General features: G+C 37.1%; 1 protein-coding gene across 2 annotated transcripts in view; it reads left to right on the top strand.

Annotated features, from left to right (window-relative positions):
- The window catches only part of MMS22L (MMS22 like, DNA repair protein), an 88,802-nt gene that overhangs the window by 39,387 nt on the left and 23,725 nt on the right, over window positions 1-25,690 (top strand). For both annotated transcript variants that reach the window (XM_085574872.1, XM_085574871.1), the window contains one exon: window positions 24,761-24,948. In XM_085574872.1, the coding sequence (XP_085430998.1) occupies window positions 24,761-24,948 (188 nt within the window). The remainder of the gene's footprint in view (window positions 1-24,760; window positions 24,949-25,690) is intronic.

Raw genomic sequence — 25,690 nt, 5'->3', positions numbered from 1 at the left:
TGATTGTTTCTTCGTTACCTTACAATATCTATATATCTTCTCTCTTTAGGATATCTCATGTCAGATTTAAGGCTTATTTAAAATGAACAGAAAGCTGAAGCAATTTTCTTTATTCCATTTCAGTCTCCTAAGGCCTATTTCCCCCTGGTGAGCTCATAGCAACAGGGGGGTTTAAGGGAATTCAGCTTTCTGCAAATTAATGTCTCACATCATGAAAATTCAGGACCTTTTTTTTTTCCTATGTCTTGAAAAAGTAATACAGTGAGTGCGAGTATTATTTCTTGCCAGCGGGTGGAAGATGAATGATTTTGTCACAGTTTTACTGCTTGATGAGCAGTGTCCTGAGGGTCAGGCTTAAGTCTGTGTCACTATGCTGCTCATTACTCTTGAGCTAAATAAGGGCTGATTGGATCTAAATTGCCTAGCACATGGGCCGCAGATGAGCTCAGTGAGTAGGGGATGACCTGCTATTCAGGCTGGGAGTAACCCCGGTGTGCAAATGCTGCATTAGAACACCGTGGGAGAATGAGAGGCTACCGACCGCTGCCAGCAAAAGAAATCGAAATGTAAAAACTCTTTGATGCTGCAATGTTAGAATTTGAAATGTAGGAAGTGACAGGTTGATGGTACTTATCAGCTTTGGCTGGATTAGAGAACAGTGTCATCTTGCTTATATAATGACAGAAGAATGAAGCCCGCTCCCGAGTACTTTGCGGAGCGGGGCTGCTGCTGGCAGAGCCAATGCTGCCTCCTACTGACAGCCCAGCTCGGCCCGGGTTCCTAGGCTCTCGGCAGAGAACCAGAAACACGATGATTAAATAGCAAGTGTACACTTCGGGACAACGGCAAACCCCTGTCTTGCATGTGTCAAAAATGTTTAGACGAGTCAATTACGTGCACTGAACCAGACACAGTTGGCTCTGCTTCACCCAGAATATTTCCCTTTGTGTTCTTCTCTCCATTGCTAGTCCCTGGGATGGGAGTTGATATCTCTGGAGAGGAGAATTAATTTGTGCCTATGTGTTTTAAAGAAAGTTGACCTTTAAAGTGGAGGAAAAAATCTGAAAGAATTCCAAGGAGATTCCTTATGCTAACCAAACAGATAAATGTACTTGTCTTAATGGAGGAAAATGCAAAGCAAGGAAAGCACCTGCTGGATGCTGGACACAACATAGATTGAAGTACTTTGTGTGGTTTTGAAAGATTCAGTTCAGTAGAACAAGCTTTTGGGTTTTTTTCCCCCACCATCACTCATACTTCAGAAACTGGGTAATAGCTACAGTGATGAGAAAATAGCCACCTCCTTCGTTTTTTTCCAAATTTGTTTCAGATTCTGTTACTGACAGCTGTAACCTACCAGAATAAACTCTTGCTACTAACTTCTGGGACTGTCTAATCAGCAAAAACAATTTAGTGTGTTTTCTTGAAAGCAATGACCAAGTGAAGAGACGGGATGAATCTCAATACATTGTGTTTTCTGTTTAGTCTTTACTGTTTTTCTGGATATATACTGTTCGATTCTTCATCCCCTAGGATGCTTTTGCTTATGATTGAATTTCTTCTTGGACATAAACAACTTCTAGTGTAGTCATTCCTGGGTATCCTAAACAAACAAACAAACAAAAAAAACAGAAAAAAGAAAACAGCAGCCTTAAAAGCACAAATAGTTTTTCTGTAAAATGGTGTGACTCTATGAGAATAAAAAAGAAAATTTTCACAAAGATCATCGGTAGTGTAAGGCTTCAGTATTACTTGTAATCTTAGTATTATCAGTGTTTAATGGCATTGGTTCAGAACACTGAAAATGAAGAACTGTTTAGCACAAGCTGTACTAGATGAAAAATTTTAGGGTTTGAGTTTGTATGTAGCCAGAAATTAGAGGGTATTTCTCTGTTCAAATGGAAAATAAAGCCAGAATTTTAAATTATTTTGATATTTCAAAATAAATTGCCATCAACAGGAGGAAATAGTGAAGGCTGAGTACTGAAATCAGGAAGAGCACATGGAAATAGAACATGGAATGCTTGACTTGCAGCCATACTGTCACAGTGTATGGGGAGGTGAGAGAAACGGGATCTTCACATCTGGGGTTGGTTGAAGAGAGGTAGCTGCCATTGCTCTTATCCCACTTCTGCCCTTGCTTGTGGACTTTGCTGCCTGCCTGCTCAGCACAGATTCCTGCAAGGTTCAGTATTGCCCCTGCGCTAGCACGGTTGCCACCTAGTGCAGGGGGAGAAACTGGAATTGTTTGTGAAGTGTATTCCCTTATATCTTGCAAGAAGCAGGGAGTAAACCTGGTAATTTGTGCTTTCACCTCTATTTACAGGATGCTTATTTTTGTGAGTTTCTAAGACCATTGTATCTATGAGAAAATCTGAAATTTGACTGAAATCTATTGGTTCACTAACTTTTAACAGTGACTTTTTATGCACACAGCCTGTATGATATTACAAAGCAGGACCTAATGTAACTCTGCTTTAGAAAGAAACAACAAAAAAAAATTAAATATTTTGTAAAGTGTGTTAATAAAACTCCTGCAGGTGAGAAGAGCTGCTTATTCTGTCTTTAGCTGCAGTGTTCTGCATGCAGTTCTGGATATGTCATTTTATAAAATATTTATCAATAAATTGAAAATTGGAGGGAGTCACAGAAATGAATGACTAGAGTAGGCAATGTATAAGTTTGGAAGTTATTTCAGCTAGGAGGAATTAATGGGAGACATGCTTGAACTTAGCCAGTATGTAAAAAAATGTTACAGGTCTTCTGCTGTTCTTCATGCTACTGGAGACAGAATTGGTTAATTTTGGGCAGAATTTTAAAGTGGTTATTTAGAGTAGGCTGCAAATGTAGCACCCGTGCAGGCTTCAAGAGAGTCTTGTGGAACCGAACTTACTTATTTTCTTTTTTTAGATATTTTTAAAATTTCCCTGTTCTGTTGGGGGAGAAGAATTGGACCTATTTAGTGCTACTTGTTCTTGGAATTTCTGGGGTGGGAGTGCAAAGATGGCTTCTACTGTATATACTGGACAGTGGCTATGCTGAAAAGAGTGATGGGTTTTTGGTGGGTTTTTTTTTTTGAGTCTCGAAATCTGTCTAGAAAATCACTTTGCAAATGATTTTTAGGCATTGATACAGGGCATGTAGATGTGCATTTCCATGTTTTATTTGGCTTGGAGCAAGTCCAAGTGTCACTAATTGCCAATGGCTAAATGCTCCAGCTTTCTTTACAGTGGCACTAAAACAGGGACAGTGAAAATGTGTTTAATGGGGAATGAGCCAAAAATAGTAGGCCACCATATATATCCTCCCTAAAAACAAACTGGAAAGAGGAAGGCATGCTCTGCAGCATGTTCATTGTGCATCATCTCAGGATCTTGTGAGGTCCTCTTCCTAAGGTTTCTTTTTCTGGGAGGAGGAAGTAGAGAAAGGTAAAAGCAGTTTGTGGTTTACATAGTTGTCCGATTAAGCTGAAGGTGCTGTCTATTCCCTCTTTCACAATTAGAAGTCCCTGTTTCTCTCTAATTGGGGTTAATTAAAGCCTGAGGGCAGTGCTGAGCCCCTGCCAATGACTGTAAGGTACAGACATAATCCAGGCTGCAGCCCCTCACTGTAGGGAAGCGGGAGGTAACCATGGGCTTGTCTCAGGCTCTGATGATGCAGATGTGCTAATGCTTCTGAAAATGCAGGAGTAAACTTATTTTTGGTCAGATAGTTCTGTTCATTCATTAATTTCTGGCTGTTATCGAAGAGTTGTATGAAGTGTCTGGTTTAATGTGCATGCTTTAAGAGGCAGGAAGCTCCTGGCTCTCTCTGTGGCAGTGCAGGGGCTGCACAGGCAGCCACAGCAGCCATTATGCACACAGCAGGAGCATCCTGCTGCCAGGGATGTGTCAACCTTTACTGAGGGGCAGGAGAAGGGAAGAGCAGGCAAGTACAGATGTGCTTGCCAGATCAGTGAGGTTTCCTTCTGCTGCCTTTTGCAGTCTTGTTTTCCTTACAAAAAGTCAACCATGAGAATAAAACAGAGTATTTTCATTTATATTCTTTTGTTTTTTCTGGACAGGAATATATTGTTTAGCTATTGGAGATTTGCCTTTGGAAAGACTTGACTAAGTGTTCCACGTCTCTGCCAATTAAAAATATTTTAGAGCTGCTTAAGATTTGCTGACAGGGAATTCCTCTGCTTCACACCACAGCTATTTATATTAAAGGGTATTCTACAACAGCTTGAATTGGTGAGGCAAAACTGTCTGTATTTGTCCAGTGTCTTACATTTATGGGGACTTTTGTATTATGTGCAAAGAGGACATCAGAAAGATGTCAATGTACTGTGATTATCTCTTAAATAATAATTAACTGTAACACAACCATGATCATCCAAACATCATAGGAAGAGTGAATATATTCAGGCAATCAAGGGATTTTACAATATAATTACTAGGCACTGGGGAGATGTGACCCTGTTTAGGGTAACGGGGAGCTGTGGTTAATTGATGCTAGAATAATCAGATTTTTGCTGTTTTATTGTCCTGAGACCCTAGTCTTTGCAAGAATATGTGTGCACTTAGGGGAAAAAAAAAGAAACCCTAAGCATGTGAAATTATAAGCCTAAAAGTGAATCCTGAAGTTATGCTTACATTATGTTGGCTTGCTGTACTGAATTACTGCTATGATTATAAGTGTTGAGAAATCATTTATATTGTCTGTAAATCATCCTCATTTTACATCACAGTGAAAATTCAATACATCTTGATTCTGAGTAGTTTGTAAAGGTATCTATTTTCCCAAGACATGAAAAATTACTAGCTTTATACAAGTCAAACTCAAAAATTGAAGGTGTTCTTTTCTTGCAGCCAAGAAATTTTTGTTGTTTTCTTTCCTGAAAGAAAACCTTTGATATGTGTACAGTCTGAACGTTAGGACAGAAAATACAGTGGATGCAGTCCCCCTTGAGCTTCATTGTCTTCTCCAAATTTAGAATGTAAGATAAGAAAATGGCATCAAGTTGTACCAGGGAAAGTTTTGATTGGATATTAGGAAAAAGTTCTTTGTGGGAAGGGTTGTCAAGCACTGAAACAGGCTGCCCAGGAGTTATTTAAAAAAAAGGAGATGTGGCACTTGGGGAAATGGTTTACTGGTGGACTTGGCACTGCTGTGTTAATATTTGGACTTCATGATCTTAAAGGTCTTTTCCAGCCTAAAAGGTTCTGTGATTCTGTGAGAATGCAAAACAGAATTTCATTTCATTTAAGTTCATTATGAAAGTGTTTCTACTGCACTACTGTGATACTGAATCTCTGGAATTTCTAATAGCTCAACCTGCCAAGATTTGAAGATTAACTGTAGCATTGCCACTGTCTCTTACTAAAAGGTTGTCTCTTGCTCTTTTTTTTTTTCCTGTTCTCTTTTTCCTGCTCTCTCTTGAAACAGTAATTTCTGAAAACTCTTCAGCAGTCCTATCTCCATGTAAATTAATACTGTAAATTTTGCTGCTAGTGAGGGTGGAGGGGAGTATTAAGAGTGGGTGGGGGGAGAGAAGAATTAAAATCATTCCAATAAATGGTTTAATTTATGCCTCAGCAGTTAAGCATGCTCCTGGTTAACAGAAATACCCTTCAGCTACACAGGATTTGGGAGGGTTGGAGGGCACTCATTTGCACATAAATAGCCATTAACTGATAAATTCCCAGAGGTCTCCTGTTGCATGCTAGTGGTTCTGACCTACTTAGCTAGCTTAAATTTGTTTTACAGAATTATTATAATTCCATCCTTGGTACTTAAACTTTGTGATTAATGCATGCCTCACAATACAATTAAAGTATAATTACACAGTTTTACAGTTTGCTATCATGGTGTTATTATTATTACAAAGAGCTGGATTTTGCAAATATTAGAAGAATTAGAGTTCTGATACCCATCACTTTGCTGTTATTAAGTGATTATGTTAAATGGGACCCCTTTATGTCTGAAGAATGAAGTGGAGAGAGGGGAATCATTAACTAAGCACATCAGATGGTTTCTAAGTGATTGCGGAAGAGATGTGTGGTGACTTTTTTACACATCTGTAGATGATAGGTGCAAATACCTTTTGTTCATCTTTGCCTGCTGCCTATGACATGCTCTAGCACATCTGTGCTGTAGTGCTTGAAAAAGTTTCATACTAAGAATCTCTGTTGAAAATCATTTGTATGTGTTAAACTTTGATTTTATTCTATTTCATTGAATCTTTTTATTACAAGAACTTTTTTTATACTCTTATAAAAACATGAGCAGCCAGATACAGATGTACAATAGATCTCTGCAGTATCGGTTAGGGTGTGCCTGCAAAGATGATACAGACCTTTCTCTTGTGCTATGTAGACTCTGAGCACTTCTCTGTGAGGGATCATCCTGACTTTTCAGTTTGTGCATGAATGTGCTGCATATTTATACTGGCTGCAAATAACAGTAAGTCACAAAGACTGCTGTTTTTACCTTAACTCTAACGGTAACCTGGCCTTCCCTATTTTTCAGACCAAACATTTTTCTGTGGCTACTACTTGTTCTTCAAGGAGTGATCCAAGAATCAGTAATGTTGCTTGTATATGATCTAAAAAAAATTGCTCTGTGGTGCATAATTCTTATTACATTTATTTTCTTTTTTTTCCCCCCACAATGCAGCTGTTTCAGAAAACTTAAATCTTTACATTAATGATTAATATAATTAGCAATTAAAAGGACTGAAAAATATTTTTAATACTATTTTTCCTTATTCCACTGTAAGTAAAACTCTAATCTTACTTTGTTTATCTGTGAATATGTGCTATTATTGCAGAGTTCACTGATGGGAAATGGATCAGTTGATGCATTTTCTGAATTACACATTCTGTTCTTCTAAAGCTCTAAGGTTATACTATAATATTTTTTATCTATAATTGCAACTGGAGTGAAAACTCCAAATGTGATACAGAAATCAAATGCTGCACCTTCTATTCTTATTTGATCCAGTGCCTTGGTTTTCATTTTTGCTTAGTTTAAAAAGACTTGTTGCTTATGTGGTTTTCCAGTTTTCCTAAGTTGTGCTATTCATTTCTTTAACAACAAAGATATTTCTTCTTTTTAATTCCAGAGAACACAAAGAGTAAAAGGCAAATAGAAATATCTTTCTTAGAATTACTGCTTTTGCATCTGTATTTTTTCTGTATTTATGCTGCTACAATGATATAATCTCTACTTTTGCTGTTATCATTTGAGCTCAGAAAACATTGGTCATTATTACTGATGCATGGAAACATTCAAACAGGTAGCCAGTAATTATGCTTGGAAGAGTGTGCTATATTTCAAGGCTTCCTACTTGTATATTCGTGAATTGGTTTTATTTCTAGTCTTTAAAGAAAATACTGCAATGAAGTAATTTAAATCATTTTCATGTGGCACTGCAAAAATGCAAAGGCACATTATGAGAAAGAAATGGTCAGCAATAAGAGCTCTTTTGCAAAGTTGGCTTGCAACAGCTACAACACTATGTGGAGAAAACAGTTATCCTGTAATAATAAGACTAATGAATTCAGAAATCCATTGATTGAACTGGCTCTGGGTAGATTATGTACAGGCTTGCTTCAAGGAGAGGAATTTATGAAATGTTTGCCGCATCCAGCAAGCACTGCTGCTATAATACAGCTGCCTCCTCAGTGGTTTGCTTTGATCCTGTGGAATGAAAGGACAGGAGGATCAGCTCAGGTCTAAATGAGATTACAGCTGGTTCGGCAGCTTATCTGGTCTAATGCCAACTAGTGTGGCTTTGCACGTCCTAAGGGGTTTACAACAGAAACTGTTTATTGAGTATCATCGGTTTACTCAACACAAGCAGGCTAATCCTTCCCAGCCTCAGCATGTTGTAGGATTGTGTATGAGCCAAACCAAAAGCTGGTGCAGCCAGGGCCTCCAGAGCCCTTTGTCTCGCTTCATATTGATTTTTTTTACCTGTGTTAAAGACAGTAAAAAATAAAACCAATAACCAGCCCTATTGTGAGCAAAAGGTTAATCTGACCTAAAAATCTTACAAAAGCATCTTTTAACCCTAGAAGGGATGGTAGCCTTTCTTTGACTTTTCACTCAAGGGATTTTCTAGTTTAGGGCTTTGAAGAACAAAATAGGAAAAACAGCTTCAACATTTAACTCTGTGTCTTGAAGTTGTCTCTGAATTCTTCCATCAGCTGCATAGAAAACTTTGAATGTTATTTGTGACATTATTAACAATGTGTTGTCTGCCTGTGGTAGGTGATGCTGTGTGACAAGGACATGACATGCTGAACATAGGCAGATTAGTAGGAGCTGGTAGGTGTCCCAGGGCTCATGCTGGTTTTTCACTATAGTGGGTTTTTTGTAAAAAAAAAAAAAAATCTCAGAAAACACCTTCATTAGCTACTTTCTCAGTGAAAAAACAAATATTGCAAACTAGGCAAATGCATCTTAAGAAATAAAGTATCAAACAGGTACATAAAATCGGAATATTTCAAAAAATTATGTTCTGCAAGTTTTTAAACAACATCTCTTTCTGTTTTGATATTAAATGCAATACAATATTGCAAAATCAGCACAATTTCATACAATCCTATTTTATTGAGCATATTTTCTATCTGAGGTGAGTCTTTTGGAAGGCATTACAGCATGTGTCATTATAATCAAATATTTTCTATAGTATAAAAAATATTAGATTAAACTTTAGGAAGCCTTGCACAGTAGTAGCAATACATTTACACTGGAAATAAACATAGTAAGTTACCAAGCCTACATTGTTGGAATTATTATTAAATACTTTTTTTGTCTTTTATTTGGAATAGTTTAATTGTTTTTCCCATGATGTGGAAAAGAGAATTTGTTGACACACCTGTCATAAACTGCATGTGACAGACTTAAACTGGAAACTGTTTGAAGGCTGTTGATTGCTGTGTAAAATTGAGGAATTATGAATGGCTGTTTCCTGTTTATTTTACCTAATTGAAATGAATGTCAATTTAAGATATATGTGAGCAAAGACATTAACATGGACACCATGGAAGAATTGGGAGTGTTTTGTGGAGAAATTTCTAAAAATGTGGAAGATAAATGTGAACTTTAATAATACTTAAGCCTAATGGATAAGATATGGACAAGTTTAAAATGTGGTAATTGTTCATTTAGTTGTATTCTATCAAATATGGTCTTAAAGGAATAGGTTGCTCTTATGTAGTGTTACATTTTAGCATGGTTGAAGATAAAAACTATTGTTGATGATTGCTTAAAGTCTGTTCAAGCATCTGAACAGTGCAAATCACATCATTTTGTCAGACTGTGAGAAGTTTTGCCTGGATAATGCTTCCCACACACACAGAGGTCGCAAGATAAATTATGTGCACAGTTTTACAGCATAGCTGGTGCTGGAAGTTAAATGGATGCCCAGTGGTAGAACTTGTAAAACATTTTCCTGTTAACACTAGCAGGCAGAATTGATATTGTTCATGGTACCTTTGATCTAATAAACGATCAGTTTTAACAGTGATTTTTACTGTGTTTCAGAGGGGGTGATAATATAAGTTTAGCAAGCCTGCCATCCTTCCTGGATGACAGATTAGCTCTACTGTCTGTATGACCCAGTGTTGGGAACAATGTTAGTACAGGATGTTTTGTACCCAAAGTAACCACCTCCACTAAAAAGACATATTACATAACAGCATCCTTTTCTGCAACAGATACTCCATAAGGAACAAAATTGATTTTGCAGGAAGGAAATGAAATACTTTGTTTTGGAATTTGTCAACAAGTTAGTTCATTATCTTGAGTACAAGTTTCCCTGCCTTCCAAAATCAATTTTTTTTTCTCTTGAGGGGAAGATTTTCCTAAACCACTTACAGTATACGAACTCCAAGCACCTTGCTAGAGAGTATCCATATGCATACAGGTTTTGTTTTTTTGCAAAGACAGCTAAAGAAGCTAGAGCAAGAGAGTTTCTTTTAGAAAAGAAAAACTTTATTTGAACTACACTTCCTCTCTCTATTACGGTCTTGTTTTAAATTAAGAGTATTTTTAAAGTATTTTTCATGCTTCCTGTCTGAAAAATGAGTTGTGTGGTAATACTGACAGTGTTTCAGGTGTAATGGTAAGATAGGTCTGTTACTGGAAATTATTTCAGAATATCTGAAGAGAGAGCTGTGGGTAGTAGTACTTTTAGTTGGTTTGTTTTCAGTTGGTTTGGGTTTTAATATTTAATATTTTGATACTCTCCTCATTACTTTGTGCAGTTATCTTCAGAATCCATTTCACTTTCCCATCAGAAAATTTTAACTGAGGTGGCACCAGCTCAGCATCTGAATATCTGCAGCCAGAATAACAATTTTGCCAGTTTGTTTTGCTTCTTTGTACTTGAGCCTGGGTGAGGACATGCTCAATGAGAGAAACTGCATTTCTAAAGCTGTGCTAGATAATGGAGAAGTTGTCCTCAGTGAATGTTTCACACAATTTGTTGAACTTTGAATTTTATATTTTAAATTTTTTTTTATAGCATGGCTAAGAAGAATTTTAATGATCTTTGCAGCCATAATTTTGCCATCACATTTCTAAGCTTGTAAACTCTTTCAAAATGATCTGTATTCTTTTGATATATTTGAATAAAGCACTGTGAGCTTAAAGGGAGATCCACTTTAGTACAATTGTGGGTATCTCTTCGCCATTGTGGGGAGTCCATCAGCACTGGGAGTCTGATTAACTACTGGGGTCTGAATTTTAAGAAATTATCTGTTTAGGGTCAATCTTTAAGCTTTAATTTTTATTTCAGCTATTGGTACTGTACAAAATTACTTTAAAAATTGTAAAAAATAGTTGAGAGAAGAGATGAAGCTGTCCCATCATTATAATTCTCTGTCAGCTGCTGCTGATCTCGTTGTCCCATGGAAGAGCTAAAGGCAGGATTTTGGAAATTACTGTACCTAAAACTGGATTTCAGTGCTGGCCTTTCATCACCATTACTTGGCATTGCAGTCACACTATACAGTTATTGTTTCCCATGATTTTTTTTTCTGAGAAAAAAAGATGTTAAGGAATTGGTAAAGATTACTTAGCTTGTAAGAATTCAGAAAATGTTGTATCTGAGTCTGGGCTGTTGTGTAGCTATAGACAGCTACATTTCATTGCCCTCCTGGTGTTCTACAAGAATATGGTTCAAATAAATTATGTTATATAAATAAGCAGCATATTGGGTTCCAAGTAAAAGAAAGGCATTGAAATACCAATTTAAGGTGAACAAGATCATTAGAGGGCAGAAGTAAATGCTCTTATGAGGAGAGACAGAGAAAAATGAGGTTTTCATCCTTAGGAAAGGAGAGTAGTAGGTAAGATGGAATCAGATTTGTCACAAAGGTTGTAGGAATCAATGGACTGAGATTGTGAGGAAAGAAGTTTTTATTAGAAATAAGGATAAAATTTTCACAAGCATTGGAACAATTTTCTAAGACAGATTGTAGAATTTCCCTCCTTAGTTTATTGAAGATTGGCATTGCTTTGAGCCAAGGGCTTTGCCTCCAGGGGTCCCTTCCAAAAAGGTTTTTTTCTATAACTTTAGCTTTTAATAAAACATGTATAAAACAAAACCAACAAGTGACAAAATACAAATGGAAATGCTGTTTAACACAATGTCTAGAGTATGATGAATTTTAGAAGCACTACTTAAATGGAAAAGTTTTATGAAAGATACTGCAGTATCTATCAGAATCTGCAGCTTGTCTGTTTATTAAGTAACTTGACTTATAAAAGCACTTGCTCCTCACTTCAGCATTTCAGTTTCTCAGTCTGGCATTCTGATTCTCACTCTAAATTATATTCACATGTGAGTCATTTTATGGTGATGTGGAAGGTTTGCCTATACCTTCATCAGGGATTTCAGCAGGAAAAAAGCCCTTGCCACCAAGAATCCTGGTTGCATCCTGTGCTGCAGTAGGCAGAGCATTGCCAGCTGGTTCAGGGTGGGAACCCTTCCCCTCTGCTTATGGTGAGGCCACAGCTGGGAGTGCTGTGTTTAGTTCTGGGCTACTCAATACAAGAGAGACATGGACTTACTGGATAGGGTCCAATGAAGGGCTGCAGAGATGGTTTTGGGACTGGAACATCTCTCTTGTGAGGAAAGGCTAAGAGAGCCAGAGCTGTTCAGCCTGGACTGGCGAAGGGGGATTTTATCAATAAATAGAACTGTCTGAGGGGAGGGTGTGAAGAGGATGGAGCCAGGCTATTACTGGTGCCCAGAGGCACAGGTGAGTCCCTCTGAACATCAGCAAACACTTTTATTTTCATTGTGAGGGTGACTGAGCATTGCTGCAGGTTGTCTAGGGACCTTGTGGAGTCTCCATACTTGGAACTATTCAAAAGACATCTGAATGTGGTCACGGGCAGTCATCTTCTGCAAGCAAGGAGTTCACTCAGAAGGTCTTAATGGGGTTAAGTGGATCTTTCTTATGATGATTTTGAAGGAAGACACTCTTTAACAAAGAACAAATGGTGCTAAACTTACTTGCTGTGACCCCTAAATCTTTGGTTTTAACTGTTCTGCTCTGATGGCAAGAAAAAAGAATCACGGCACCAGCACTGATGTGTTGTTTTCATATAAATACTTAACAGTTGATATTTTCTGTTCCCTATGTGGCAGATATTAGCATTTATGTTCCTAATAAAGTCTGAACTTGAATAAATATAACCTAAAGTGATCTGGGTTCCCTGTTCTTTCAAATATAAAATGGTTTGGAAACAAAATCTCCTGTTAAAAAAAGAAAAATAACTTCGGTCCCTGATAACTTAAAGTTAGAAAAATGTAATAACAGTTTCTCAGTTCTTTAAGAAATATTTTAGATAAAAAGATTACTAGTGTTTTTTTCAACCAAAATTCTTAAATCTTCAAAATGAAAGGCTGAAGTGTCTCATGGTCAGGGCAGATCACGGAACTTCCAATGATTTCTGTAGGCCTCCTCCTCCCCATCAGTTGTGAATGAGTATGTTTTGTGTGAACTCTTAATTTTGTGAGGTGATAGGAAATTTTGGGGAATTTTGTCTTAATTTGATCAAAACTAATTGTAATGTTGCAAAAGATTTCTATTCAAAGTAAGCCTTTTAAAAATTGAAATGCAGCTATTTTAAGTTCTGTGATATGGCAGTGACTTATAAATATTAAATTTGGTTTAGGTGGGGATTTTTGCATATATGTGAACTAAAAAAGGGGAATACAACAGCCTAGAATAGTGTCAATTTCAATGCAGCTTGTTACATTTTTTTCTTTATTTTTCTTTGTTCTTTTAGTGGATTAAAAGATTCTGTAGCTGACCTATTCTGAAAATCTGCTTAGGGAAACTAAATATCATTTTATTGTGACTTTTTCTGTTGTTTTTTCAACAGAACTGAGCAGGCACTTGTTGAAAGCAACAAGATGACTCTGAGTGCCTTGAATAGTGCAGAATCTAGGAGGGACTACTTGGCTGAGATCTGTGAATGGCTGAGCCCTTATGCTAAAATGAGTACCTGGACACTCTCTCGTAGAACTTCAGATTTTGGGACAGCAAAGGATCACTTTGTATGTTTGTGCCTTCTGGTTTGTATTTTGCATTATGGACACAAAGGAAACTGCAATCTTATCATATGCCTGTGCAGTACAGGGGAGAAGCTGGCATGGCTGAACACCAGTGAAGGTAATGAAGGAAAACTGCAGTTGGGCTCAAATCAGGTTTTCCCCAACAGTATTCCACAAACTGAAATGTGAACTAGCTGCACTGAATTAACATAGGTTGTATTGTCTTTGCTGCTCTTGCAATCTTATCTTTTCTAAATGTGATTAGGAAAAGAAAACAGCTCTCTAACACAAATTTGCTAGGGTGACTGTGGAAGATGTAATATTCTCCCATAGCAGACCTAGACAAAGCAAGCTTAAGCTCTGTTGCTTGTATTTAAATTACGGTCATAAAAACTTATCTTTTCAGTGATGCGGTTAAACCCACTGAGAAGGGTTAAGGAGAAAGTGCTAAGTAATATTCTGCAGCTTTAAATATTTGGCTTTTCCGTACCTTTGTGTTTTAGGTTTGTGTGTCTGTTCTGGTTAATATCTTTGCTTTGTCTTTGAGAATGGTAAGGATGTTGGGGATTTCTTGTTCTCCCCATGTATTTTGAAAGCATTACTGAGTGCACACAACATGCTGTCACAGTGAATGCAGGGTTCTCTATTACTGTGCTTAGCTATAGAGAGGATTATATTAAACTCTGTAACCTTGCTGGAGCACCTCTGTACATTGCTGCTATACTGATAATCTTCACATGATTCCGTTGCAGTTGAAAATATTTTATTCACAGCATTAACACTTTCAATCCCAGTGAAGATTAGAATAGTTTATATCAGGAGATAAGTCTGTCAATGGGCAGATAACTTTTCTAATTTTTTAAAATTTATTTATTAGTGTGGTCTTTCAACTGTTCCTTAGACATTTCTTCACTAAGGCATATAGAGGGAATAATCATAAAGCTTAGCCATTTAAAAATGGGTAAAACAATTTATTGATGAATGAATTATTGTTAACTAAGAGGCTCTTATGCTGTTTAATTGTTTACAAAGTAGTGACTGCTTTTGGAAAATATATGTGATTTAAAAGAAATACACAAGAACATTTTGGGGTAACTAAGAAAAACATTTCCTAGTGTTCCCCATCCACAAATTAACTATGAATCAGTGGATTGAAGGAGCAACATAAGATTTGTTCATATTTTCTGTAATTAATGCTGACTTAGTAATGATCAGCTTTCCTCTAAAATCTGATGTTAAATGCAGACAAAAATCAATCATTGGAATTTATTGCCCCGTCTTCAATATTGCACATTATAAAATCAGAATTTTGATGACACTTGTACTGTGTGTCTTTAAAATAAAGATAATCCAGTCAGTAGAAAAGAATTCCAAGTTTGATTTCCTTTACTTTTTCCAAGATTATATAGCATATTACTAGCATATTATTATATGCTAGTTCTTTTCGAAATCCTTGTCGTTTCTTGTAATTTAGTGGGAATTGCTTCAGGTAGACTGCTGACCCATATCTCCATTTATGTATGACTTTCATCAAGCAATGAGTGGAAAGTTCTTGTAAGTGTTTGTATGAAGTGTTCGTTTGGATCTCATGATTATATCATTTCTTTGGCCTGCCTACATCTTTGCAAGTCTCACTGAGGATCCAAGTGTCTCTTCTGTTCTAAGTACATGGGGTAAAGGTCACTACAGGAAGAATGGGATAAAAGTGGTATAATATAGTAGGGACTGTTTCTGCTTGACATTTCATTTGTGTATTTTGTTTTCTTTCTTAGTTAAATTCTATAGGATTTGCTGTGTGCCCATTTCCCTCTTTGAAGAATAGCCAAATTTCTTCCTGCAATTTCATGAGTTTAAAAATACTGTCTTCTTTTATTCTCTTGTCTCTGCCAAGTCAGTAGGTGATATCTTGGGAACTTTCACTGCTCTTCAGTGAAGGGCAGGAATATTTGGGCTAATACCACTTTGGCCTTTGTGCAACTTATGCAATCCAGTAAAAAAAGTAAAGGAGTATATATGAATTAAACCTAGATTTTTTTGTCTTTGTCACACCAGTGTATGGTTTCCTTCTAAAAGTCCAGAAGGTGAATTCCCAAAGAATATTTGAAGTGTCAAGGGATTGCTGTGTTCAGAAAATGTTGTGGTTTGACAAACTAACATCCCTTACTCTGAATTCTTGGTTTGAAAACTTTGAGGAGAATTAGGTAATGGCTGCTTTTGCCAGTTTTAGTGATTCCTTGATTGGGAAGATAATTTAATCTGTGAGAACTTTGCTGGTTATATATCATAGCACATTATTGTTTTCATATATTGCTGTAGAAAAAATGGCTGTTTTAAATGCCTGAGACTTTCAGTTCAGTTTTTTCCTGTGGTACATATTGTTTGTTCTCTTATATTCAAATCTAAATAATTCAGTGAAGAACATAAATCTATCAAATTCCCCTGTTTTAGTTTCAGACAGAGCCCTGTTTCTTGAATTGTATTTCTTTAAAGAAGTAGCAGTTAAGTTGTGTATTAAAAATTTTAGGAACTTGGACTTAAAATTTGAGTAGTATATGTTTGTCATTTTTGTGTTTTATGGGAACAATTGAAATGGTTATGTTTTGTGGGGGAGTTTTTTGTATGCTTTGTTCTGTTTTTCATATAACCTTAAAGTTGGAAAACTATATATACTGGTTTTGATTTACTTTTCATTTTAAGTCAAAATGTAATCAATTACTTTTAATTGTGTAGTCCATAGACTGATTTGCAGAAGATGCATGAAACAAACAAAAAAATTAAACAAAAGCAGTAAAAAAACATGCTTATGAGAATATTAAAAAACATAAGCACTAGATTCCTTATCTGTTTTTAGTATAATTCATTAATTGCTACATCTTGCATCATCTGTTTTAACACCCTCTCAGGTAATGTGAGAAAATATTACTGCCATATTTCACATTTAGAGTGATCTGAAACACTTTCTCCTCTTTTCCCTATGTTTTAGTGAATATTTCAAGTAATGTCTGAGAAATTAAACTTGGCTCTAGTCTTCAAATCAGTAGAAGGAAAAAAAGTAGTGGTTTAAAGTGGTAAACTTCTTAAAATGTGTATATCTTCAAAGAGCTTTATGTAATTTCCTGAATAGGTTTAGTTATGAGTAAGGATCATTTTGTTGAAGGCATTTCCTGTTGGTATTATTTAACTTGGGAAGGTGACCCTGAGCTAAATTGCAATGTGTAATTTGAATGCCCATGGGCTGCCCTTCATTGGCTTGATTGGGAGAGATTATCTGGATTTCTAATATACTTTAATTACTCTGCTTATATAAATTGTCACATTAGAATCTTCTTAACTGTTGAGTCTGTTCTGTCAATGAGTCACTAACAATAGAAATATACTAGGCTCTTCCACTGAGACTTGAAGATTTATACCACCAATGAAAGAAGTGGAATGGCTCTATTTAAACCTACTGTATCTTCAGTAGGAAAGAGCATGTGATCTGCTTCTACACAGGCAATGATTGATGTGTGGTAAATTGAAAGGATCTGTAGTGTTTTCTATTCTGTTAAAAGGCATTTTTTTCTATTAAGGCAACACAATGAGAAATATGTTTTAAGATGTTTGGGGATGATGTATTCCTAATGTGCATGTGGCACAAAACCAAACAAACACAGTCTGAGTAGGAGTTTTGGGTGGAGAAAGGTAGAGCGTCTTTCAGCAATGGTTAGCTAAGGTTTTCCAGAGAAGCAGTAGTAACTGAAATCATAGAATGGGTCAGGTTGGAAGGGATCACAGTGGGGCCATCTGGTCCAACCTCCCTGCTCAAGCAGGATTATTATAGATCTTATGGCACAGGATTGTGTGCAGACAGTTCTTCAGTATCCCTAGTGATGGAGATTCCACAGCCTCTCTGGGCAATCTGATCCAGTGCTCAGTCACCCTCATGTTCAGGTAGAATTTTCTGTGCATCAGTTTCTTTCTACAATGTTGTGGTGATGTTGGCTTCCTTTGACCTTTCTTTTCCTGGGTATCTCTCTGCCTGACAGCTCTGTTCAGGTGAGCTTAAAGGTTACCAGTACTTGGAAGAACCTGCTCTCAAATGGTGTGTAGGGGTTTTCCAAGATACAATGGTCTGATGACCTACAGTAACAGGTCCAGCTCACCAGCAGCTCGTTTGACATGTGTAGTGAATGTGTCTTGTACGACAGACTGCTCTTGCCTCCTCTCTGGGATTTTGTCTCCTGTTAACCTACAGGAAATATAAAGAATTTAATCCGGCATGTGTCTGGTGAGTCCAGAGACATCTGATTTAGTGTCATGGAAACAGAAATCTGTGTGTTTGGAACCACTTCTAGAGCCCAACTGCTGAAGATGTGTGCTTAAGTGTCTTGGGGTTTTGTTTTGTTTTGTTGTTTGTTTGTTACTTAAATCACAGGCAGCAGCAGGGATGATTAAATATCTGCTCTCTAGTGATTAGTAGGTAATACTGGGAGAGAAGAATGTCATGGGCTCCATTCCTTGTTCTGGGATTTCACATTTTTATCCAGTAACTGACTTAATGTAGAACTCACAATCAAGAGCAGAGCCCAAAATAGTATCAAAAATGGACCTAGCTGCCCTACGGCCTGATGCTGTGATTTATTTCGTTGTTACATAAAGAAATGTGTTTGAAAATGCAAGTAGCTACTGCTGCACCTTATGCAACCTGCCTGTTTTTTTTGGTGTGGATTAGTCATGATCGAATTTCTGGGCCCCAGTAAACAGAGACTGTGAATCAGATGCTCAGCTCAAGGCTTTTGTGTAATTAGTGGCAGGCACCTGGGGAACTTTCTGGTCAAAAGAGGGTGATCTGACTAAGTGAGCAGTTTGGGAATTATTATTCAGGAGTCTGATATCTGTTTGTGCCCTGCTTTTTTAGCCATTACATCCTTGTATCCCTTTGGATCTCATCCAACATCAAAGAGACATCATTTTGTGTATGCTTCATGTTGTTCCTGATGAAGGCATGCTGCAACACACTGATACTAATGGTGTTGTGCAAGTCCGCTATAAAGAATTTAAGTGCCCTGAGTGAATTTAAGCATTTGATAAAAATCCTATATATTAGAGTTCTGAGAAAAATGCCTCTTTCCTTGATTAGAGTTCTGAGAAAAATCCCTCTTTCCTTGTTAGCCCTCCCTACTCCATTGCATGTCTGTAATCATCGTATACATTCATAACCAGGCATGTTATTTGGACTTTTTTTTTGAGTTAACATTTAAACAAATGGTTTACTGAAGCAAATTAAAATGAAAGGATAACACTAAAACATAATTTAATAAATACTGAACTTATAATGGTAAGTTGATGTTTGATAATATTCTGTCATGATTTTTCACTTCTGCTTATACACATTGCTGTACAGCAGTACAGCTCTGTGGTGAGGGTGCTATTGTTGTGGCTTACACAGTGCTTACATTATAAACTGTAGGATCTTTTTCCAAATGTTTCTTTTAATGGATGAGAAAATGTATTTCTGATCTTAAGTTTCTCATCTTGCTTAGCTTTTTGAAATGTAGCTTTTAATTCCACAAAGGTGGCTGAAAATTCTGTGCACTTTGAGAGTTCCTACTGCAGTTATACCAGTCTCAATATACTGGGTGCTATATAAAGGGATATAAAAAATAAATTGTATCCCAGAGAGCTTGGAAACAGATTTCAAAGAAGGCTTGGATGTTGGAATCAGACTTGGGTAGAATTTCATCACCTTCCTTCCATGCATGTCTTACTGAACAGACTGAATATGGAAGTGTCTGACAGTGTGTAGGTGACTCTGTTTTAAGCACCCAACTTCCCTAGCTACCAAAACGTGTGTCCAGAGACATTAAGACTGTTTTGATAGGCCTTAGCTGTTTAGCATCCAACTGAGGCACTTTGAGGCCATAAAGTAGATGTTCTAGCACTTAACATTCTTGTAAGCATGCTGTCAGTGCCCTTACTAAACATACTGATAACCAGGAGTTCATTGTGGAGCTCTGCCACTGGCACTCCTGCATATATAACTGGGGCCAAGAGAAAGGAGGTTCACCTTTTCACACATGAGGTCACATGGTCACAATCATTCACCAGTGAAAAGAAAACCAAAAGCCTTTATCATAAGATGCCTGAAACCCACATCTGTGACTTGCCACCACTCTCTAAGCTGTACCACCATGCAGTGTGCCTTTTCTGTGAATCCAGATCCATTTCTTCTGCATGAATCTGCATTTGTAAGAGGAAGGATCGTAGAGTTTTTTACTTATATCTTGGCAAAGTGCTATGATACTGCATTGAAAACAGACTTGAACTTAGATGCAACCATTTTGGTTTTGCCTTTTTGAGTACCGGTACTACAGTTCAGACTGAAATTAGTTTTTCTTTTTTAATACTTTAAAAAATCCTGTATAAAAATATTTAACTCACTCTAAAATGAGTTTTCCTTTGTATGATGCTTGATGGTTGTGATTCAGAAATGTTACATGTATTTAGTGTTAACTGCATATTTGAAGCACAGACAAAAAAATAAATAAATGCCCATGAAAAAATTACTAAGTTGAAGTTGAATAGTGGGTTTGTTAACATGAGAGTTGGTATCCACAGGCATCGATGAAATAGGTGATATCATTGCAATTTTCTATATAACATAATTAAGTGACATAATAGTCAACTAGTTGAATACTTATACTGGATTTTCAAAAGTGTATGGAGGGCACACAAGAAACTTTTTCAGCTTAATCTTGGATAGATTTAGTTACTGGAAATGTGTGTGGCTTCTGCTGAAACCTTGCTTGCAGTTCTGGTCACTGTAGATAGCAGTTCTGGTGGTATGTCAGGAAGAAATCAGTAGAGCTATTAAAGAAGTATTGGTGTTTTATGGCATTTGAAGAAAGTGAAATTGAATTAGTAGTTTGTAAGTAATTCTGCAATGCTGTTTGCTAAATATTGTTTGGTTGCTAAAAGCTGAGTGTACTGCTTGCCAGAGACTGGATGTTTTATGTCTTGAAACAGCTTGGAATCCCAGTGTCTGTGTCTGGTGGGAAGGGCAGGCCAGGCTTTGCTAAAGGTGAGGCAGTGCCCAGCTCCACCCCCAGGCCCTCCCCAAGCCCTGGCTGAGCTGTCAATCATGGCATCATCTGGGGACCTGGGCAGAGGATAGATACAGACCTGTGGGAGCAAGGGCAGAGGAGGCCACAAAGTTGGCAAGAGGACTGGAGCACCTCCCCTACAAAGGCTGAGAAAGTTGGGGCTGTTCAGCCTGGGGAAGAGAAGGCTGCGTGGACACCTCATGGCAACCTTCCAGTATCTGAAGAAGCTGACAGGGAAGCCAGAGAGAGTCTCTGCATCAGGAACTGTTGTGATAGGACAAGGAGTAATGGATACACACTGAAAGAGGTGAAATTTAAGTTATCTATTAGGAAGAAATTCTTTACTATCAGGCTGGTGAGACACTGGAAAAGGTTGTCTGGAAAAGTTGTGGATGGTCCACAAGTATTCAAGGCCAGATTGGATGGGGGTTTGGCAACCTGGTCTAGTGAGAGATATTCCTGTCCATGGAGGGGTGTGGAAAATAGATGATTTTTAATGTCCCAGCCAACCAAAACAATTCTATGATTCCATGAACTGTGTTGATAATCTTAATGATATAAAAGAAGGAGAATGTTTGGAAGGGAAATCTCAAAATTTAAATACCGTGCAAGTTCCATTGATTTGCAAAGGGCACAAAGCACTTATTACCTCTTTTTGAATCTGATTGTGATGGTGCTTTGCTTCCTTTCACTTTGCCTGAATTTTTCTGGAAATAACTGATGACTGTAGTTGAAATTCTATGCATCAAAACCATTCACCATTTTAGAAATACTCATATATCTCTTCCCAATCTCCTTGGTTTTATCCAAGTGTGTTGGTCCTTCAGGTGGTGGTTTTTAGTTATTTATTTGTTTCAACATCAAAAGGTAATTCAAGTCCTTTAAAAATACTTTCTTGAGCACAATCTTGGCTGTACTGGGCAGCTGAGATTTGTAGGTACTGTGGCTGGCCTGCCTTGGACTGGGAGTCAAGGAGCTGGGAATACTGTCTGTGAAGAAACCAGTGTCTGTATTCATAGCCAGTGAGATCCTGAGGGGTGGTTGCCCCTGGCAGTGCTGGTAAGAGAGAGAGGTCTTCTCTCACGTTGGGGAGTACTGAACCCTTGTAGATCAAATTAAATGACACTGCATTAAGTCTGGATGCTGTTATGCATCCAGTGCAGATTATAGACTAGTAGTGACTTGAAAGTTTCCATTATATAGGCAGGCTGATGAGTTTCATGTTTTACTCTTCTGGCGTGACCTAAAGTTTGGCTCTCCTTTAGTAATGCAGGCTTGCAAAGGCATATTTTATGATTACAGTATTACATCCAGATAAATGGCTGCAATTCCTTACCCTACTTGTAGGATATAGAAAATAGTCCTGTCTGCTACTATTATACCTACACATCCAGCACAATCGTCATTCAGGTAGCACAAGCATTCCCTTCTTTAATAAACCCAGGGTTTATTTGATCTGATAGTAAAATGAAAAAAACCCCCACATTTTTGTTAAAGAAATAGAAAATTCATTATTTAAATGAAATAAAAATCACACCAACTTATTACCAATAATAAGGTAACTGGTGGTTCCAGAGTTCTTAACAGAATAGAAAATTAAATGTATAAATTTTAGAAATTGAGTAATATTTGATGGTATGCTTGTCTAGTTTTAGAAAGTAGAAACCTGAATAAAAAGTAAAATTCCATTTATTCATATTTTAGTAGAGTTAAAAAATGTGCTAGTTTGTAGAAGTAGCTGGCTACATCAGCTGCAGCATATATTGATGTCCCATTGATTCCAAGCATTTACCTTATTGCCAGCATTTGTGTAGGTTACTATGAATAAACATAAATACTGATTTGTACGTGTTGCCCTTCCACTGACACAGAGATATATTACCTTACTTTGGAAGTCTGTGCACCCTTCTACTTTGCATAGATGGCTAAAGGAGATGCAAGGCACCCGTCTTTGGAGAGGCAATTTAGAGGAGAGAAAAAGGTCTTTGTGCAGTTTTACAGTGTAGTGTGGGTGTAAGTAGGACAGAATTTGGTCCCAGAAGTTTTATTCTCTGCATTATGAGGCATCATGTTTCCTTTCCTAACAAAATAGAACAGAAAAGCCCTTTGTTTTTACTGTTAAACTTTTTCTTTTTGCAGTAGACAAAAATAATTTTTTGACTTTTGTCTTTAGCCTTTCTTTTATCTTTTCATCATTTGACCTCTAGACCTCACTGTTTTTACACCCTTTTCTTTGTCCTTTTTTTTTCATAAGGGGATGCTCCCAAAGAAGTGTTGCTTGACTTTTTATGTTAATCTTGCTTCTATTTCAGTTCATGTTGACTTGGAGAATATGCCTTGTAAATAGGAATACCAACTGACATACTGAATATAATCCTCAGTTTCTAAGCATTGATTGTTTTCACAGCATCCTTAAAGGGTAAGCTGTCTCACTATCCAAATATCATGGCTGGGAAACTGAGGCTAACAAAGGCTGTATGATTTATGTGAAGCCACAGAGGGAATAAATGTTGGGTTTAGAATTCCTGGCTTCTGTTCCTGTGTTTGGACTCATGCCATCTCTCAGAGAAATCCTTGATTCCTCCTAATGCTGCATACCTTTCCTTGTCTGTTAAATGTAGCCATTCGAAAACTAGCTGGTACTCAATTCTCTCTGTCCTGTTGAAACTAATGAATGCCTGCAGGCAGGCATAAGGTATCGTTACCTTTGACAGCCAGTATGTTTTATGTTTTAAATTATGTGTTGGGAAGAATTTTTGGATACTAATTTGATATAATGAGATGTGCTTCTAATATCAACTGTACTATGGGAAGGCCTTGCAGCCAACCTACTCTTTATTTAAAATTATTCCATTTCAGATGTCCTAATGAGTGCTGTGAGTTGTGTAATTCTTTCATAATTTTCCTCTGTTCCCAGAAGGGAACTCGGAGCTGGAGTTTTTTCTATTTTTGTTTTGGTCTATTTCAAATTAGGGTAAGCATAAAATAATGATCTAGGGGAAGTTTTTTGTGAAACAGTTTCTATTGTGAGAATGGCAGTTAAGAAAAAAACATTGGAATCGAGAAATGTTAGTGTTAAGGCAATTCTCAATGCCTCCGCGGTTTGCTATTATCTTCTAAATATCTCGACTCTGACTTTACAGTGCTGTTTATAGAATTTAATAAAGCAAATGTAATAATGCTGCTTGTGCTTTAATGCACAATCTCAATTGGGTTGACCAGAAGATAAATAGGAACAGGAATGATAGTGCATTCCTACAGATTGTTTTTAATAAGCATGTTATTTAGTTGATCAGCCCAGTACTGTAATGCTTCCTATCCTGCTCTACCAGACAAATTTATTAATGTCCCCCCCCCCCCCGCCCCAATTCTCAGAGAACATTGATTCCCTGCAGACATCTCTCTATTAAACCTCTAGAAAGTCACAACTTCCAAATTAGATTAAGTAGCAGGAATGGTACTAGAAGAATCAAAGAAAATTGAGTGTGTTATTGAATTCATGCCACATCGTCTGAGGAAGAGATGGGAGTTATGTGTAGTGGTAACTTTTGTCTTTACTGTACTAACAAAGCTGTGGGCATTGCTGTCAAACCTAATTGTCTGCAGTTCATCAGGATAAAATGAATCTTTTATCTAAACTCATACCTAGTGAGATTTTACAAGTGAGAAGTAGATTTCAGAAGGAAGCTTTACAATTGATCAAAATCATTTGCCATTATTTGCTGTACACAACTCAATCCTAAAAATCCTAGTGACAAAAATTTTAAAGAAGCACCTGCGTTTGGATTGGAAGCAGATTTGCTTGTCATGCTAACAGTTGCAAAATTCAGATATTAATTTTAAAGCTGCCAATTTCTCATTTTGATCTGACATATTAAAAAGCATATAATTAATGGTTGACATTAGTAATTAACATTAACTTTATGGTGCTTAATATGCCATCATTCATCCATCAAGTAACTGGTATGCATAATGTCTTTGCATAAAGGTTTTAATTGCTCAAAATGATCCTTCAGTTCTCAGACTCTACGGTTTAAAGTAGCTGTAAATGCGTTTTAAAAAGATGTGAATTTTTCATTTATTGAACGTAAACATTGTTTTTGTTTCTCCCTAGGAGCGTGCACGAACGTGTAAGCCGGGGACCTCAACTGGGAAACGCAGCCCCAGCACAGATTCCATTAGTGGCTAAAGAGCACCACCTTGCTGTCGCCAGCGCTCTCTGGAGAAATTTCTTTCCCTACTTGAAGAGCCAGAGAATGTCACAGACGCCGCCTTCCCCCCAGCTCGCTGATACAGCTGCAGGTTAGCACTGACCCTGCCTGCAACCTACTGGATTTGGTGCTATTCTCTGGGTCACAAACTTTCAAGGAGTTTGTACTTTGGGATATTTTTCCTTCCATGTAGTAACTTAAGTGTGTATGAATGAAAAAAAAAAAATAGAATCTGTGCTGAATGTTTTGACAGAAGGAAGTATTGTAGTGTTGAATTTCTGTAGGTTACAAACACATTGAGAATGCCAAAGGGTTTTGAAGCTATAAAAACCTGACTTCTTTTTCACTACTAGTCACAGATTATAATCAATGTGCAAATGTTATACAATATAAATAAGAATATAATATAAATAAGAATACTGTTTTTCACTATATTCAGAATTTACTTGTTTTTGTAGAAGTTTATTTGTGTTGAACTGTTCATAATGATTGAGATTCAAACTAATTTTTTGAGAATATTTTTAATTTTAAAGCAATTTTTAAAAGGTTGCTTACTTGACTGTTGCTTTTTGCCAAACCGTTATGTTTGTGGTCATAAAACTATCTCGTAATTCATTCTAATGATTTGTCTTGCTTTACACTGAAGGCTTTTAATCTTGAAGTACAACATTCCATATGTGTGTGAACTCCACATGCAGCGAGTCAGCTTGGCAGTGAATAGAAAGACACCCCAGTTTGATCTTTCACATCAGTAGCTAACATGGCATTCTGCAGTTACAATGAAATCTTGTATCCAGTTAACTAAAATTCAGAAGAGTGAAACATAAAATAGT

This window comes from Lonchura striata, chromosome 3, assembly GCF_050655825.1.
Source record: "Lonchura striata isolate lonStrDom1 chromosome 3, ASM5065582v1, whole genome shotgun sequence".
NCBI lineage: Eukaryota > Metazoa > Chordata > Aves > Passeriformes > Estrildidae > Lonchura > Lonchura striata.
The sequence above is the reverse complement of the archived record's forward strand: the minus strand, read 5'-3'. Positions and strand labels throughout refer to the sequence as shown.